Below are 14,678 nucleotides of genomic sequence, written 5' to 3' on the forward strand. Positions count from 1 at the left end.
CACTAAAATTAGAATAATTCATACCAGTTCTGATTCCTCAAAAAGTGGTTTAGGAGACCTAGGTATTCAGGGGTGACTTTCTTCAACTTTCACTCATCTTCAGGGAAATGCACTTACCCGAATGCAGTGGGACAAGTAATTGAACACGGTAGCTTTGAGTATGAAGGCTTCTCCTCGCACCACAGAGTAAGGGAGCGTGAGCTCTAGAAAGAAGGGCTGGAAGACTTCAAGAGAGATGACAGGGGACAGGCCAAGCCCTGTGGTTCCAGACAAGCAGAAGGCATTGGCCTTCCACTCTGTAATGGTGTCAGGGACCTTCACTGATAACTCACTTCCACCCGAAGAACTGAGGAAAGGGAGAAGAGTAGAGTGAACAAAGTTCATTTTTAGCCCAAACCATAGCTGATTATAGAACATTGCAGCAAACCTGATGAGGAAAATGCTAAACTTGATCTAAGTTTTAATGAGTCTAGTGATGTCTCTGGGTGTTTTTCTCCTTCCCTCCTTTCTTCCCTCTCTTCTTTCTTTTATTTTTCCCTCCTTTTCTCCCCTCCGTCCCTCAGCTCTCTCTTCTTTTAATTGGAAGGGTAGCCTCCTGTTTCTATTATTTTTTCATTTTCTCAGAACCGAAGAAACACTTTGTCTAGATAGGAGAGAAATGAACTATGAGCCTAAATATGAACCAGAAATGAGTACAGCAAAACTGAAAGGGGGCAGATAGCATCAGGGTCATAAAACAGGATTCACATCTTCTCTTAAACTCCAGGCAATACACAACTCACTCAAGCACCACTAAATCCCAGATCCAGGTCTCAGGGAAGTACTTCCGGAGTGTCTCTTTGGCTTGCATGGTCTGAGAGAGTAAAGGCATCAACATTGGGGGAGCCATAGCTCCCATTGCACCTATACCAGCACCTGGCATTGGCATCGGCATCATGCTACGGAGAGGCATGTTTTCTGCAGCTCCTGTGGGAAGACAACACAGAGGCCTCAAGTTTATATCAATTTTTGTCGTTGTTTTTTATTTGCTTTATTTTTCAAGTAGAATAAGATAATATACCCAAAGAATGTTTGCTCTTGGAAAAATTTCAATGCCCAGATTGTTTCTTTGTTCATAATCTATTCGTTCTGTTACCAATCGTATTGATTCTCTGCATTGAGCCAAATGCTTTTCACTACATAACTAAAAGGAAAGGTACAGCTCTAAGAAGATTGTCCATCTGGTCAGCATGATCAGCTAGCTCCCATCAGGAAGGAACAACATGGAAGAACAGATTCTCAAGCATGATTTTCTTAGGTTTAACCGTGAATGCAATATGGAGATATAAACATTGAACATTAGGTGTTCTTGACAGCAGGGACTCACAAAAGGAAAAAGAACACGTTTTGGCCAGAAAATGTTTGCCCAAGTACAACGTTAGGTGCCTGTTGACATGTAGCAGAGGGAAATGGTAAGAGTCCTCCAAGAAAAGGCTGACCAAAGTATTAATGGGTAGGGAGGGATGCTTTTATTAGAATTCTTGTGCTGAGGTTATGTTTCACATAGATGAATAAACACTGAGTGTATGTAATAGAACAAATGAATTGGATTTGTTAAATTCGATTGCTAATAAGTTAGATTTATTCATTAACTTGTTGGCTTAATAAACATGGAAATTTTATTCCAGAGATCAGCAGGCAGTATCTTTAAAATTGTTTTTATAATAAAACGATTATATCTTTATATATTTTCTATGATATTACTTTCTTATTATAATTATATGTAGCTCTGAAATTATAAATGCATGTAATCTATATAAGATAATAGCTTCAAATATCTCTTTTAAATCCTTCATTACAATAATTTTATGAATTCTGGAAGTAGCAACTATGTACAATAAGTGTAGTGAGTAAAGAAATGCTTCAAGGTAATTAACCTTTCACAGAGTATAAGTTAGACTGAGGTGGGAAAAACTCAACCAGGAAGGTAAACAGGATATATGTTTCAATGAAATCATGAGAAACAAGAATAAAAGAATGTACCTGAAAAGGAGAGATAGATAACAAATAATAAGTAATAAATAGTAAATAGTAAATAATATTTGTGATAAGGCCATGATGAAGTCTTGAGGAGTTGTTGGGCCATCTCATGAATATGTTTTCTCTTAGGAATGGAAAGGAAATACATACTTAGTATTGAGGCATGTGAAAACAATTTAAAGTGCTTTGCAGCGTTTTCAACAAAACAGCATGCTGTTGGAAAGAATCACAATTAGGTGTTTTCAGTTCAAACCACCTCAGTGAGTTTGGAATTATCATTTTGAGTTTAGATTTGAAGAAAATGAGCTATCTAAGGTTTAGGTGAGTCTGAATTTTGTTTCATGGTCATAGTAGGCAGGGTATGATGAGGAATTGGTCCTTGATTCCTAAAACATTTGTTCTTGTCCCATTATGTAGGATTTTCTTTCTGTTCAGAGAGTATTCTTATTTAACTTCTTTTTTGTCAACTTGAACTTCATCTTTTGTCTTACTAGGTAAATAATCTATTGGATTAAAATGTATGTTTCTTTTTTTAATAGAATAAATTTGTCATACCTCCCTAAGTTGTTATTACAAAGATGAGCAGGCTACATTAAAATATGCAGAGGGGAATGTCTACAATCTGATGGAAGTAGAAAAGAATAGACTGTTTTTAAATGTCTCATTATTTCCATTTATACTTAGAAAACAGACTAGTAATATGTGTGCCAAAAAAATGAGACTTTAATATATGTTCACTGTATCCAAAGGCTTTCAATTTCATAAAAAATACATGTAAGAGATAGTTCATATCTATAAGATCCTAACCACTTGTGTTAGGGAAACATGTGCAGGCAGAATTGGGATATGCTGTTTCTATCCCAGCTGTGAATTCAGGGCCAAATTTGCTGTTTCTTCTCCGAGATCATGACCCTGACAGACATGCTAGAGATGATGGAGTCTCCAGATGAAAGTAGACTGGCCATGCCTGACTTGGTTTTTGGCATGAGCTGTCCTTAGAGAGATGCTGGACTCATAAACTGATTTTGTGTAAACAAAAATTGAACTGTTATATGTTCAGCCACTGCAGCATGAAGTGCTTCCAAATATTTACAGAAAATGGAATTAAAGGAGAAATTTATTTTGGTTCAAAAACTCTGACACTAAAGATTTTCAAAAAATTGTGAAAACACATCTTAGAAAAAATGGGTGTGGATTGTGTGCATTCAATGTTATGCTGAGTAATTCAGGCATTTAATCTCCAGGAAATCAATAGAATCTGAAATAGCAAGATGACTGAGGGCTAGAACAAAAATTTTAAAAAATTGTTGATCCTGGTGTCAAGGAGGGAAGAGTACTTGACTATCAATTAAAATGGGGGGGGCATTTTTGGCAACTTTGAAAAAGCTACTGCAGATTCTGCTGTCTTAACATCCAATACTTAAAGAAATGCTAGTTATCCCAACCGAACACAGGAAAACAATACTTTTCTACCCTCTAGCACCATCTTACCGAATATACCACCTGCTGGTATTCCTGCAACTGGTACAGGTACTGCACAAAACCTGGGTTTACGGATTTTTGAGTTGGTAAACATGTTTAGTCCTACAGACTGGAAAAAAAATATTACTTGATAAGGCATATAGTGGCAATCTGATCCTGAACAATTCAAAATCATTTCCTGATTTTGTATCTGTTTCACTTTCACTATTACTTATGATCTATTACATATTACTTGTGATCTATTTCACTATTACATATGATCATCATGGAACTTCACACAGTGAAATAGTGAATAGTGTTGAAAGCTATTTTGTAAATATGAAAATGAAGTCACAGAAGGTCCAGCTTGATCAACTAGTGAGTGAAATTGGAATTCAAACACATTTCTTCCAATTTCTATTTTTAGATATTGTCTGTTGTATCTTTTGGCTCTTAATCTTTTTTTGCACCTGGGAAGCTATTTTATTCCTGGATGTTTTCTTTTTCTGTATAAGGAGGGAGGGGAGAAGACTATATCTCTGAGGACACGCACACAAACATACAAAGAGAGAGAAGGCATGTGCTAGAAATCGAAGGATTGCATACATACTGGAGATTTTCCTTCACAATCTCAGAAAAATTTCATTTTGTTTACATTTTGTTGGACAACATGACCTTCCCTGAACACTCGGTTTTCCCCTTACTTGATTTGTCCTTTTCCTTTGTTCACCTTCAGTTTCTCTGAAAGTCTGAATCCAAAATACACATTCAGACATTCCTAATGTTCATCAGTTCTTAGCCTCCTACTTCTTCAGGGTTAGTCATAGAAGAACTCCACCTGCTGACTTATCTCAGAGACTACAGGAAACCATGCACTCCAAGGTACAGCTGCCTGTGGTAGGTCATGATATAGGATAGAATGAAATGAATTCTTAAAGATGAATAAACCAGGGACCAATGTTTCGTGCAACATCGTACAGCAGATTGAATCTTCACTTGCAACTCCAACATCCCATACTGCAGTACCACCATTTCTATTTGAGTTTGAGTTCTGGAGTCTCTTCTTACCATCCATCTCCATTCTAATGTATCAGGGAAACAGCAGGAGATGGTCCAAGTACTTGGGACCCTGCATGAAGTGTAACCCAACAGATAAAAGACCTCTCTCTGTCTTTTTGCATCATTCTACCTTCAAAATAAATAATAAATGAATTTTTTTAAAAAGCAAAATATAGGCTTTTTTAAAAAAAAAAAGATTTATTATTTTGATAGGTAGTATGACACACAGAATGAAGGAAAGACAGAGGAAGAGATCTTCCATTCTCTGGTTCATCCCCCAAATGGTTACAACGCCAGGCTGAAACCAGGAGCCCTGATCTTATCATAAGGGTCTAGTGGTCCAAGTTCTTGGGACATCTGCTGTTTTACCAGGTGCATTACAAATAGCTGGTGGGAAGTGGAATAGCCAGGATTTGAACTGGCACTCATATGGAATACAAACACTGCAGGCGTTGGTTTAATCTGATACATCAAAGGAGAACCCCAGTGTGTACACTTAAAAGAAAATATGGAGGGTGGAAAGAAACAATTTGATGCCACCTGGGTCACCCATGTATATATCAAGGTCCCTGGGTTTGAGGGCTGTTTCCAATTCCAATTCATGCTTTCTATTAATGTAGACATTACAAACAGCAGGTGGTAGCTCAAGAGCAGCTTGGGCCCGTGAAATCCAATGGGAGACTTCAGTTGAGTTCTAAGCTCCTGGTTTTGGTTTGGCCTCATCTTGCCTATTGAAAAACCATTGGAGGCTGAACCAGTGGATGGCAACTCTCTCTTGCTCATTCTCTTTGCCTCTCTGTTTCTCTGTCTCAATCTCTCTGCTTCTCTCATACCATTATTTTGCTTTTCAAATAATCTAGTTAATACAGAATTTTTTATCAAGGTCTCCACCAGTTGGTGGATGATTCTGGAGACTCCAGAAGAGAGAAATTTAACTTCCCATCAGCCAAGTTGCTGACACCTATCACAAAAATTGAAGATGTTTTACTCAGTTACAAGATGTTAATCCTTTTTGGTAGTGACAAGATTTAATTTTGTAGTCTGGTTAACCTCTCCTTTCATAATTTCACTTGACTATAATTAATCTTAAACATAAACATTTAAAAATATATTAACATTTCTAATACAAGCTTGTTAATCTTTTCTAAGTGAAAGTCTACGTCCAGTCGTCCTTAAAATGAAGATTAAAGTATTGTGCTTAGCATATTCAGTTGTTTAACTACTCAAGCAGTACTGTGCACATGACTGACATGGTGGCTTCCAACAAGGCAATCACATTTCCAAGGATGTGAAGCACACTATGGAATAATATTTTGACTTGTTTTCATCACATGTTAGAACTTCTAGAATCACTAAGAGGAAAACATGAGGGTGGTGGTTAGGAGTTTTGGGATCAATTTGATTAAGATTTAGGGCCAAAAAGCAAGCAATTTGCTGTTGAAGGTGCTAGAGAATTTGTGCTTCTATATCTATATGTCTACAAACTTCTCTAACCCTGGGTGGTTCCAATATTTTCAGTTACTCATTGCTTTGCTGAGGTGAAGGGGGATCAAATCTTAGACACTGGAAGCCTTCATCATAGAATGAATCAGACACAACTTTTGGATTTTGTGGGGAAGAATTACCTTGAAGATATGGTCTACAAAGTCAATGTTGAAGATTTGCCTTGGTGTATAAATGAGTCCATTGTGGACAATGTCTCCTGCATTGATACATTCTTCATCCTCATACTCTGGACTTTCAAGTCCTCCAACAGAAACAGATTTTGTTGGTAGCAATTTATAGATCTGTAAAAGTCAAGAGAACAAAGAGAATAAATGTCAAATGTGGCAATGTTTAATATGTCAAAGACTATAGTATATGTTCAACATTCCCAAGGTTACATTGCTATAAAGCAACAGAAGAATCATGGAGAGAGTTTAAAGACTTAACCCCAATATTCTTGTTACGTGAAAGAAAAGGAAGAAATGAATTGATCAATGTTCTCATAGTCAATTTTGACAAAATAAAAATAAAGCACAGGTGTTTAGCTTTCAGATCAAACATCTATTGTATTTAAGTGACTGGTCATATTGGCGTTTGATTATTATTTATGATAGTTGCCAACATCCTTGCTGAACCTTGGCCTTTAAACTTTTCATTTGTTGAACACTTTATTTAGTGGAGTATTGAGTCTGAGTATAATGCAAAATTAGAAATAAGGGAAGAAAGACAAAAGGAAGGAATGAAGGACAAAAGAAAGAAAGAGAAAGAAAAGGAAGTGACAGAGAGAAGGAAGGGAGGAAAATGAGGGAAGAAAGAAAAAAGAACAAAAGAAGAAAGAGGAGGAGAGAAGAAGAAAGAAAGAGAAGGCAGTGAGATAGGGAGGGGGAAGAAGAAAGGAAGAAAGGAAGGAGGGAGGAAAGGAAAGAAAGGAAGACTGAAAGAAGGAAAGAGAAGGAAAGAAGGAAAGAGAAAAGGAAGGGTGGAGAGATAGGTAGATACCATTATGGAGTTAGAATTGTACCTATGAACTACACTGAATGTGCTCTTTGCATTAATGTCACACTGACCTGAGAATTTATGAGAATTGTGTTGTAGCAACTTATGAAACTTGTGTGTCACTCATTTGCTGTGAACTTGAGGATTGAATGCATGAATACAGTCATTTTAATGAAGGAGGAAGAAGAGGGAAATAAGGCAAAAGTCAAAAAATAAAAAATGTTCTGAATAGTAGCAACCAAAAGAAGAAACAAGTCTAGATTTATATTCTATTTTTTAATTGCAAAGTCAGATATACAGAGAGGAAGATCTTCTGTCCAATGAATCACTCCCCAGGTAGCTGCAACGGCTGGAGCTGCGCCGTGCAAAGACAGGAGCCTGGAGCCTCCTCTGGGTCTCCCATGCGGATGCAGGGTCCCAAGGCTTTGGGCCGTCCTGGACTGCTTTCCCAGGTAACAAGTAAGGAGCTGGATGGGAAGTGGAACTGCCAGGATATGAACTGGTGCCCATATGGGATCTCAGCACGTGCAGACAAGGACTTTCACTGCTAGGCTACCACACCGGACCCGGAGTTTATATTGAATTCTGGCAGAAAATACATACCCACAACCAATAATTATTACCCACTAATTAAATCACCAAGCAACTGCTAAACACCTCATGTACCAAATCCTGTTCTAGGTATGGGGATCCAAGATTGCTCCATCACCAAGGATATCACAGAGCCTCAAACGAGATGGTCTACATAAAACACTGTGCGCAGCGCGTTTCTTGTGAAGTTACATTTCACCTGTCGCTCTGAAGGACTGGTCTGTTGCAGTTTCCAAGATGATCTTATGGGAGCATTTTGTGAGTTCTGAGTTAGAGGTGGGACTCACCGATTGAGGTGAGAGCTCAGCCTCAGGCTTCATCAACAGCACGCTCTGATCCACTGCACGGAGGGCACAAAGTGAGAGAGGAGAGGCCGTGACCTTCAGGTGTGTGTTTGAGGCTGGCAGACTCTGGGATGGGAGGAAACTCAAATTCACCTGTAAACAAGATGTAATTATAGCAGCAACTTTTCCAATGATTGTCTCAAACCTCTGCTCTACTTCCTTTTTCTTTCTCCATTTGAATTCAGTATTAAGGAATTAGTCATTCTAGGAACTAACCAGTAAGCCTCTCTAGAACTCCCTGGAAATGACATTCCACTTAACATGAGCTTCTGACTCCTTATCTAACCGGTGTGATCTAATTCCTTATCTGTGCGGTGATTCTTGATCATGTTGAAACAGAATCCTGAATGGAACCTGCTGTGGATGAACTCTTTGTGTACCATTTTTGTGTTGAATATGCTTCACCTCTGAGATCAGCCTACTGAACTCTCCTCTAGTGGGCACTATTAGCCTTTGGAATGTTTGAAGTGATGCAATTACTGTCTGTTTTGCTTGGGCTTTATTGGGCTACAAACATTAAATAATGAAAATGCATTTAAATCAATTGTTTTAGAGTGCAGAGAACTGGGAGTACATTTTGTTACGGTGTTATAGAGAAATTGTCTCAGAGACACACTCTGAGGAACTAGAAGTATTTTTCAGATTTGATTCCAAGGAGAAAATTACTCTTTCACCATGTATGTTTTTATTTTACCTCTCTCAGGCTTCAGAATGTGCGGAGAATAATGACTCAATGGAAAAAGGCCAGAGTGTCACTTCTAGAACAAGACAAATGTGGAGGAAGTTGTAGTGCATCAGGGCCATTCCAAAATGTAACAGTCAACTCCCCTTGCTTAACAGGTAAGACATGGAAGCATGAAGCTGGCAACTCTTCCCAGTAATAGGAAACATATAGAAGATTCAAAGAAAGTAGAGCCACACTGGCAATCACTGCGTCTTTAGTAAGATGACATTAAAGATTTGCATAAGCACTGCTTTTATTTGTTTTATGCCTAAAAAGATAATCTAACTACAGTTTTCATAGTATAAATGTTTACCTGCTATTAACATGTATACAACACATTGTGGCACAATGGTTTACACTACTAGCTTGAACCACCAGCATCCCATATTGGAGAGTCAATTCAAATCCTGGATTCTCTCTGCTTCAGACCCATCTCTCTGATAATATACTTGAGAAAGTACAGAAAATGACCCATTTACTTGGATCTACACCATCCCTGTGGAAGATACAGATGGAGTATACGATCCTTGGCTGTACCATAGTAGCCATTTGGGGAGTGAACCAGAAATTGGAAACTGGAAGATTTATTCTCTCCCTTCTCTCTTTCTCTCTTGCCTTTCAGCTAGATAATAAAAACATTTCTAAATTTCCATAGGGTTCTCATCAAAGCGTCCTTCTAGATTTATTTTGACAATGACATCTAAAGTATGCAGATTTGATCTGATTAATGTTAAGAGTTTGTTTCCAGGGTGGAAAACATTCATAAACAGCACCAAATTCTGTTGATGAAAGTTTATTTATATCTCAGTGAGACTCATATTTCAGCATTCTATTCTTCAAAAACAAAACCAAAAAAAGATATCATTTGCCCCATGCTGTATGCTTATGCTACATTAATTAATTATAGCTTCCAGGCTATGCTTTACAAAACAAGTACATGCATATGTCTCCGTTGTGTGTCATCAAACTGAAATGGTGCCCATGGCAGCTTGCTGTTTTCTGTAGCAGTATATATACATGCAAGTATGGTAGAGGTATAGCAGGGCAAAAGTGCTACAGCTCTGGCAAGTATCATATTTAACTGACATTGTGATAGCAAAATATTTAAAAATATAAAGGTTTATAGTGGAACTGATTTTAAAATCCACATGATTTTTATGAAAAAATAAGAAAAGTGCTTGTTGTGGAGGGCCTCTGGTGCAGTGACTAAAACACCACTTGGGATGTTTCCATTGCATATCAGAGTGCATGGGCTCTGCTTCCAGTTCCAGCTTTCTGGTACTGCATGCCCTGGAAGCAAGCTCAAGTGACATCTATGTGGGAGACATGACTGAGTTCTGAGCTCCTGGCTTCAGCCTGGCTCAGAAGAGGGGAGACATGGAGATCTCTCTTTATTTCCCTCCTTTTTCTCTCTCTCTATAATTCTTTCTCTGCCTCTTAACCTCCCTTTTAAATTATGCTTTTGTCCACTTAATTTAGACTTTGCCATTGAAACTCTCATGGTAGTGGTATCACACTTGGCCCTTTTTAGGAAAATATTTATTCGTGTATTTGAAAGAATGAATTGCAGAGAGAGACAGAGAGAATGATCTTGCATCTGCTGATTTATTCCCTACATGGTTGCTATAGCCAAGGTTGGCCTGGCTGGAGCCAGGAGTTGGGCACTCTACCTGAGGCTCCTAGGGTGGGTGCAGGTGCCCAAGGATTTGGGGCATCTTCATTGCTTTCTCAGGCCATTAGCGGTGGGGGGGTGGGGGGGTGGTGGTGGTGATCAACAGTGCAGCAGCTGAGACTTGAACCTGAGCCCATACAAGATGCTGGTGTTACAAGAGGTGGCTTCACCGCAATGCATGTCTCCACCCTGTATCTTTAGAGGTACTTTGAAAGAACGTTTTGGAGCACTGCATGTTGCTCCCAAATATAACTTTCTTGATATCCATGCTTCAAAAAAAGGGAGAAGCTAAAGGACTAGGTTTAAATAAAGCAACCCACCTTGTTGGCAAAACAGTTTTCAATCTCCAGGTCCTCAACGTCTGCGATAATTTCTCCATCAGGTAAAACAGCATAAATAAGAACGTGAGCAGTGGGAGCAATGTCCGCCTCCACGCGGAAGGAGAAGGAGAACTCTCCTTTCACTGGGGAGGAAAGACAGGTCAAGGTGACAGTTTAGAAAGGAAATTCTCAATCGTATAAAGAAGGGGTCCTCTGATAGGTAACTTTCTCACATTTTCAGCCCGAGTACAGTAAGAGAAACAGTTATACAACTGTACACATAGTAGTTACATACAGGCTGAACTAAAGCATTTTTCCCCCAGAGATACAAAGGCCACTACGACCATTTGCACATTTCCTTTGTCAAGGTAGGAAAATGGAGGAGCTACCGACCCCTTGATTTTAACCTGGTGAGACTTACAACATCAAATATTGCAAGATAATAAATGTGTGTGGCTTTAAGCCAGCAAATGTGGATTTACATGCCACAATGTTAAAAGGAATTGATTAACAAATATAAGATTTTTTTGAAGTCTGTAGCATAAAAATGGAATTGAAAGACAGGTTTATTTTGGTACAAAAAATCAAATCCATTTGTCTGGAGCTTTTTCAAGACTCTCTGATTTACAGGGTTTTCCTTTGGCATATATTACTGTGTTTTCATACTTTTTCTATATTTTGAAGATATTTAATTTGGAAGTGAATATGTTCCACTTTAGACATAGAATTTAAAATATTGATGTTATAAAAAGTTTAGAAATGCCGAATGGTTATAATGGAGCTAAGCAGGCTACCATGTTAACTTTCCCGTATTTAGACAACAAGAAGGTTGGTGACCATTTCTTTGAGGAAAGCTAGTTCCAGGTTGTTAACTGTTTCTCAGGACTTTACAAGATGAGAGAACAAAAACAATCTTGGAAATACTTACAGTCTCCCTCTGTGATGCTCAGCACATGGATTCCTGATCTTGAAATACTTCCTCTTGCTTTGATCTGAAGACAGAGGGAATCATATTCATTCATTGTTACTTGGAAACAGATTGACCTTACTGAAAGATATTCATAATATGTGCCTGAACAATAACTTTACCAATCCAATCCAGAAGATATTTCCCATCCAGTCATTTTCTATATGTGTGTGTGTGTATATATATATATATACACACATATCTTGAATAACAAAATGTATAATTTAATATTTTCTTTATCTTAACATATCTATTAAATGTGCTTCAAATTTACATTTTGTTTCAATAACTATCTTACACACCTAATGTATGTAAAGTGATATATAATGGGGAATGGCATTTCGACACATACAGGCACTTGCAGCTCTAGCATGCCAATTTAAGTCCTGGCTGCTCTACTTCAATCCAACTGCCCACAAATGGGCCTTGGAAAACAGGATTGTGGACTCTGAACCCCTGCCATCCATATGGGAGACCAGGTTGCAGTCCTGGGCTGTTGGCTGACACCAGCAGGCCATCACAGCTCTATGAAGAGTGAACCAGAGGACTGAATCAATTATTTCTCTCTTTCTCTGTTTTTTTTTTTTTTTTTTGCAACTGCCCTTCAAACAAATTTAAAACATCCTAAAAAAAGCAATATATAGCAAACACAGATACAAAATTTTAAAAGTGATCTCTAACACTTATTTCACTTTTTTAGAGAAAAAATATGTTCTAGGCACTGAGATAAATTTCAATTCAATTGTTTAATTTATACAGTAAATCTATGAAGTATGTAATAATCTCTAATATTCGGACATTTTTTTTCTTTTGGAAAGATTTATTTTATTTGAAAGGTAAAGTAACAGAAAGAAGGGAAAAGGACAGATGGAAAAAGAGATCTACTATCTGCTAGTTCACTCTTCAAATGGCTGCAATGGTAGGGCTGAGTCAAGACACAACTCGCACCAGGAACTTCATCCTGATTTCTGACCTGCATGACAGGGACCCACGCACATGGGCTCTTCTCTGATGTTTTCCCAGGTGTGTTAGCAGAAAACTGGATCAGAAGTGGAGCAATTGCAACTTAAACCAAGGCTCTGGTATTAGCTGCTGTTGTAGCAGCTGGTAGTTTAACACTCTGTGTCACAACACAGAGCCTGACATTTCTCTTTACAGAGACTATAGGAGAGAAATGATCCAAGTTTACGCCAATGGGAAGCAGAAAAAAAAAAGTTACAATTATAACATTAATTTTTCAGCATTTTTATACAATTAAGAAAACATGTATAATTGATATTCCTTTGAAAATATATTTAACTTTTTCTTCATAAAGCAATTCATTGTAAACAAATAACAGCTTTGGGCGTTTTTAACCTAGGAATACACGTTGTTGTGTTGACCTCAAAGCTGTGTCAACTTGTGATATGCTCATTACTGTACTTTGCACTACATCAATCATGAGCTTTGTAAATTACTTATATAACTTATTTTCATACAATTTGTATTAATTTTATAAGATTGTTTATAACCTTTATTTTCTTTTGAAAATATTTATTTTTATTGGGAAGGCAGATGTATAGAGAAAAGAAGAGATAAAGAGATAAGGTCTTCCATCCAATTGGTTCATTCCCCAAATGTCCACAACTAGAGTTGAGCTGAGATTAAGCCAGGAGCCAGGAGCCAGGAGCTTCCTTTGGGTCTCCCATGTGGGTGCAGAGTCCCAAGCTCTCAGGCCATCCTTTACTGCTTTCACTGGCCAGAAGCAGAGAGCTGGATCAGAAGTGGAGCAGGCAGGATACAAATTGGCATCCATATAGGATACCAGCACCATGAGGTGGAGGGTCAGCCTGCTGATCCACAATGTCAGCCCCATAACCCCCCCTTTTTTTCTTTTGAATCAGGTTTTTGTCTTAAGCACTTTCTTGTCCCACTCACTAATTTGAAATTGAAATTCAGCAAGAGAGAAAAGCATAAAAGTTTCAGTGATGACTATACCATAACTTAAAAATTAAAACATGGTTAATTTTCTAGAAAGGAACTTGTTATCAAGCAACAAAACAAAAACTCATCAGCATCGATGTTTCATAAAAGGCATCACTTTGGCGACAATCTACCAACATTTGAGTCTGTACTCTTAAAACACACACGGAAAGTTACGGGGGCTTTTATCCTTACCAAGTAATAGAAAGTTAACTCTTTTTCGTCTTTCAGAATCTGTCCGTTCAAGATGTAATATGCCCGAATATCCTGGGTTTGTCCACAAGGCACAGAATCAATAAGATCAAGTTGAACATAACTCTTGCTTGGTGAAAAGACAGAGGTTGCAACAATGTGTGCAGGTGTGTGATGCTCTTCAAGCCACAAGTGATTATAACAGTGGTTATTTTTTTTGTACGTGACCTAATGGAAAAATAAACAGACATAAGCTGTTACATTACACATAGATGTAATAGAACCGTCTAAATGCTCTTTCCTCAGTACAAGATAATTCATGAACAGCTTTTCTTATTATTGGAAAGTCAGATATACGGAGAGGAGGAGAGATAGAGAGGAAGATCTTCCATCCACTGATTCATTCCCAAGTAGCCCACGTGGCTGGAGGTGAGCTGATCTGAAGCCAGAGCCAGGAGCCGAGAGCTTCTTCTGGGTCTCCCACGCAGGTGCAGGTTCCCAGCAACTGCCTTCCCAGGCCACAAGAAAGGAGCTGGATGGAAGCAGAACTGCCAGGATATGAACCGATATCCATTTGGGATCCCGGCATGTACAAGGTGAAGACTTTAGCCACTAGGCTATTGCACAAGACCCCATGAAAACCTTTCTTAAAATCACTTAGATGTACTAATTCAATAGGTATTTCATTCGCTTTTCGAATCATTTGTGATTGTAAGTGGCATAGGAACATCTGAATGCTCAACAGGAAGCAAAGGAACAAAATGCCACAGGAACCAAATTCAATCTAACCTACAAATACGTCAAACATTTCAATGACCTACTAAGATGATTGATTCTCTGTTTTCTGGAACTGGACTCTGTTGTACCCAGAATACCTGAAAGTAAA

General features: G+C 38.2%; 1 protein-coding gene across 1 annotated transcript in view; it reads right to left on the bottom strand.

Annotated features, from left to right (window-relative positions):
- LOC101517697 (pregnancy zone protein-like) overlaps positions 1-14,678 on the bottom strand; it is a 43,850-nt gene that overhangs the window by 13,986 nt on the left and 15,186 nt on the right. The window contains exons 12-19 of the mRNA XM_004599065.3: positions 13,796-14,020; positions 11,600-11,663; positions 10,672-10,814; positions 7,899-8,048; positions 6,165-6,326; positions 3,511-3,610; positions 783-966; positions 118-346 (exon numbers count right to left, since the gene is read on the bottom strand). Coding sequence (XP_004599122.3) covers positions 118-346; positions 783-966; positions 3,511-3,610; positions 6,165-6,326; positions 7,899-8,048; positions 10,672-10,814; positions 11,600-11,663; positions 13,796-14,020 — 1,257 coding nt within the window. The remainder of the gene's footprint in view (positions 1-117; positions 347-782; positions 967-3,510; positions 3,611-6,164; positions 6,327-7,898; positions 8,049-10,671; positions 10,815-11,599; positions 11,664-13,795; positions 14,021-14,678) is intronic.

The sequence above is a fragment of the Ochotona princeps genome, chromosome 27 (genome assembly GCF_030435755.1).
Source record: "Ochotona princeps isolate mOchPri1 chromosome 27, mOchPri1.hap1, whole genome shotgun sequence".
NCBI lineage: Eukaryota > Metazoa > Chordata > Mammalia > Lagomorpha > Ochotonidae > Ochotona > Ochotona princeps.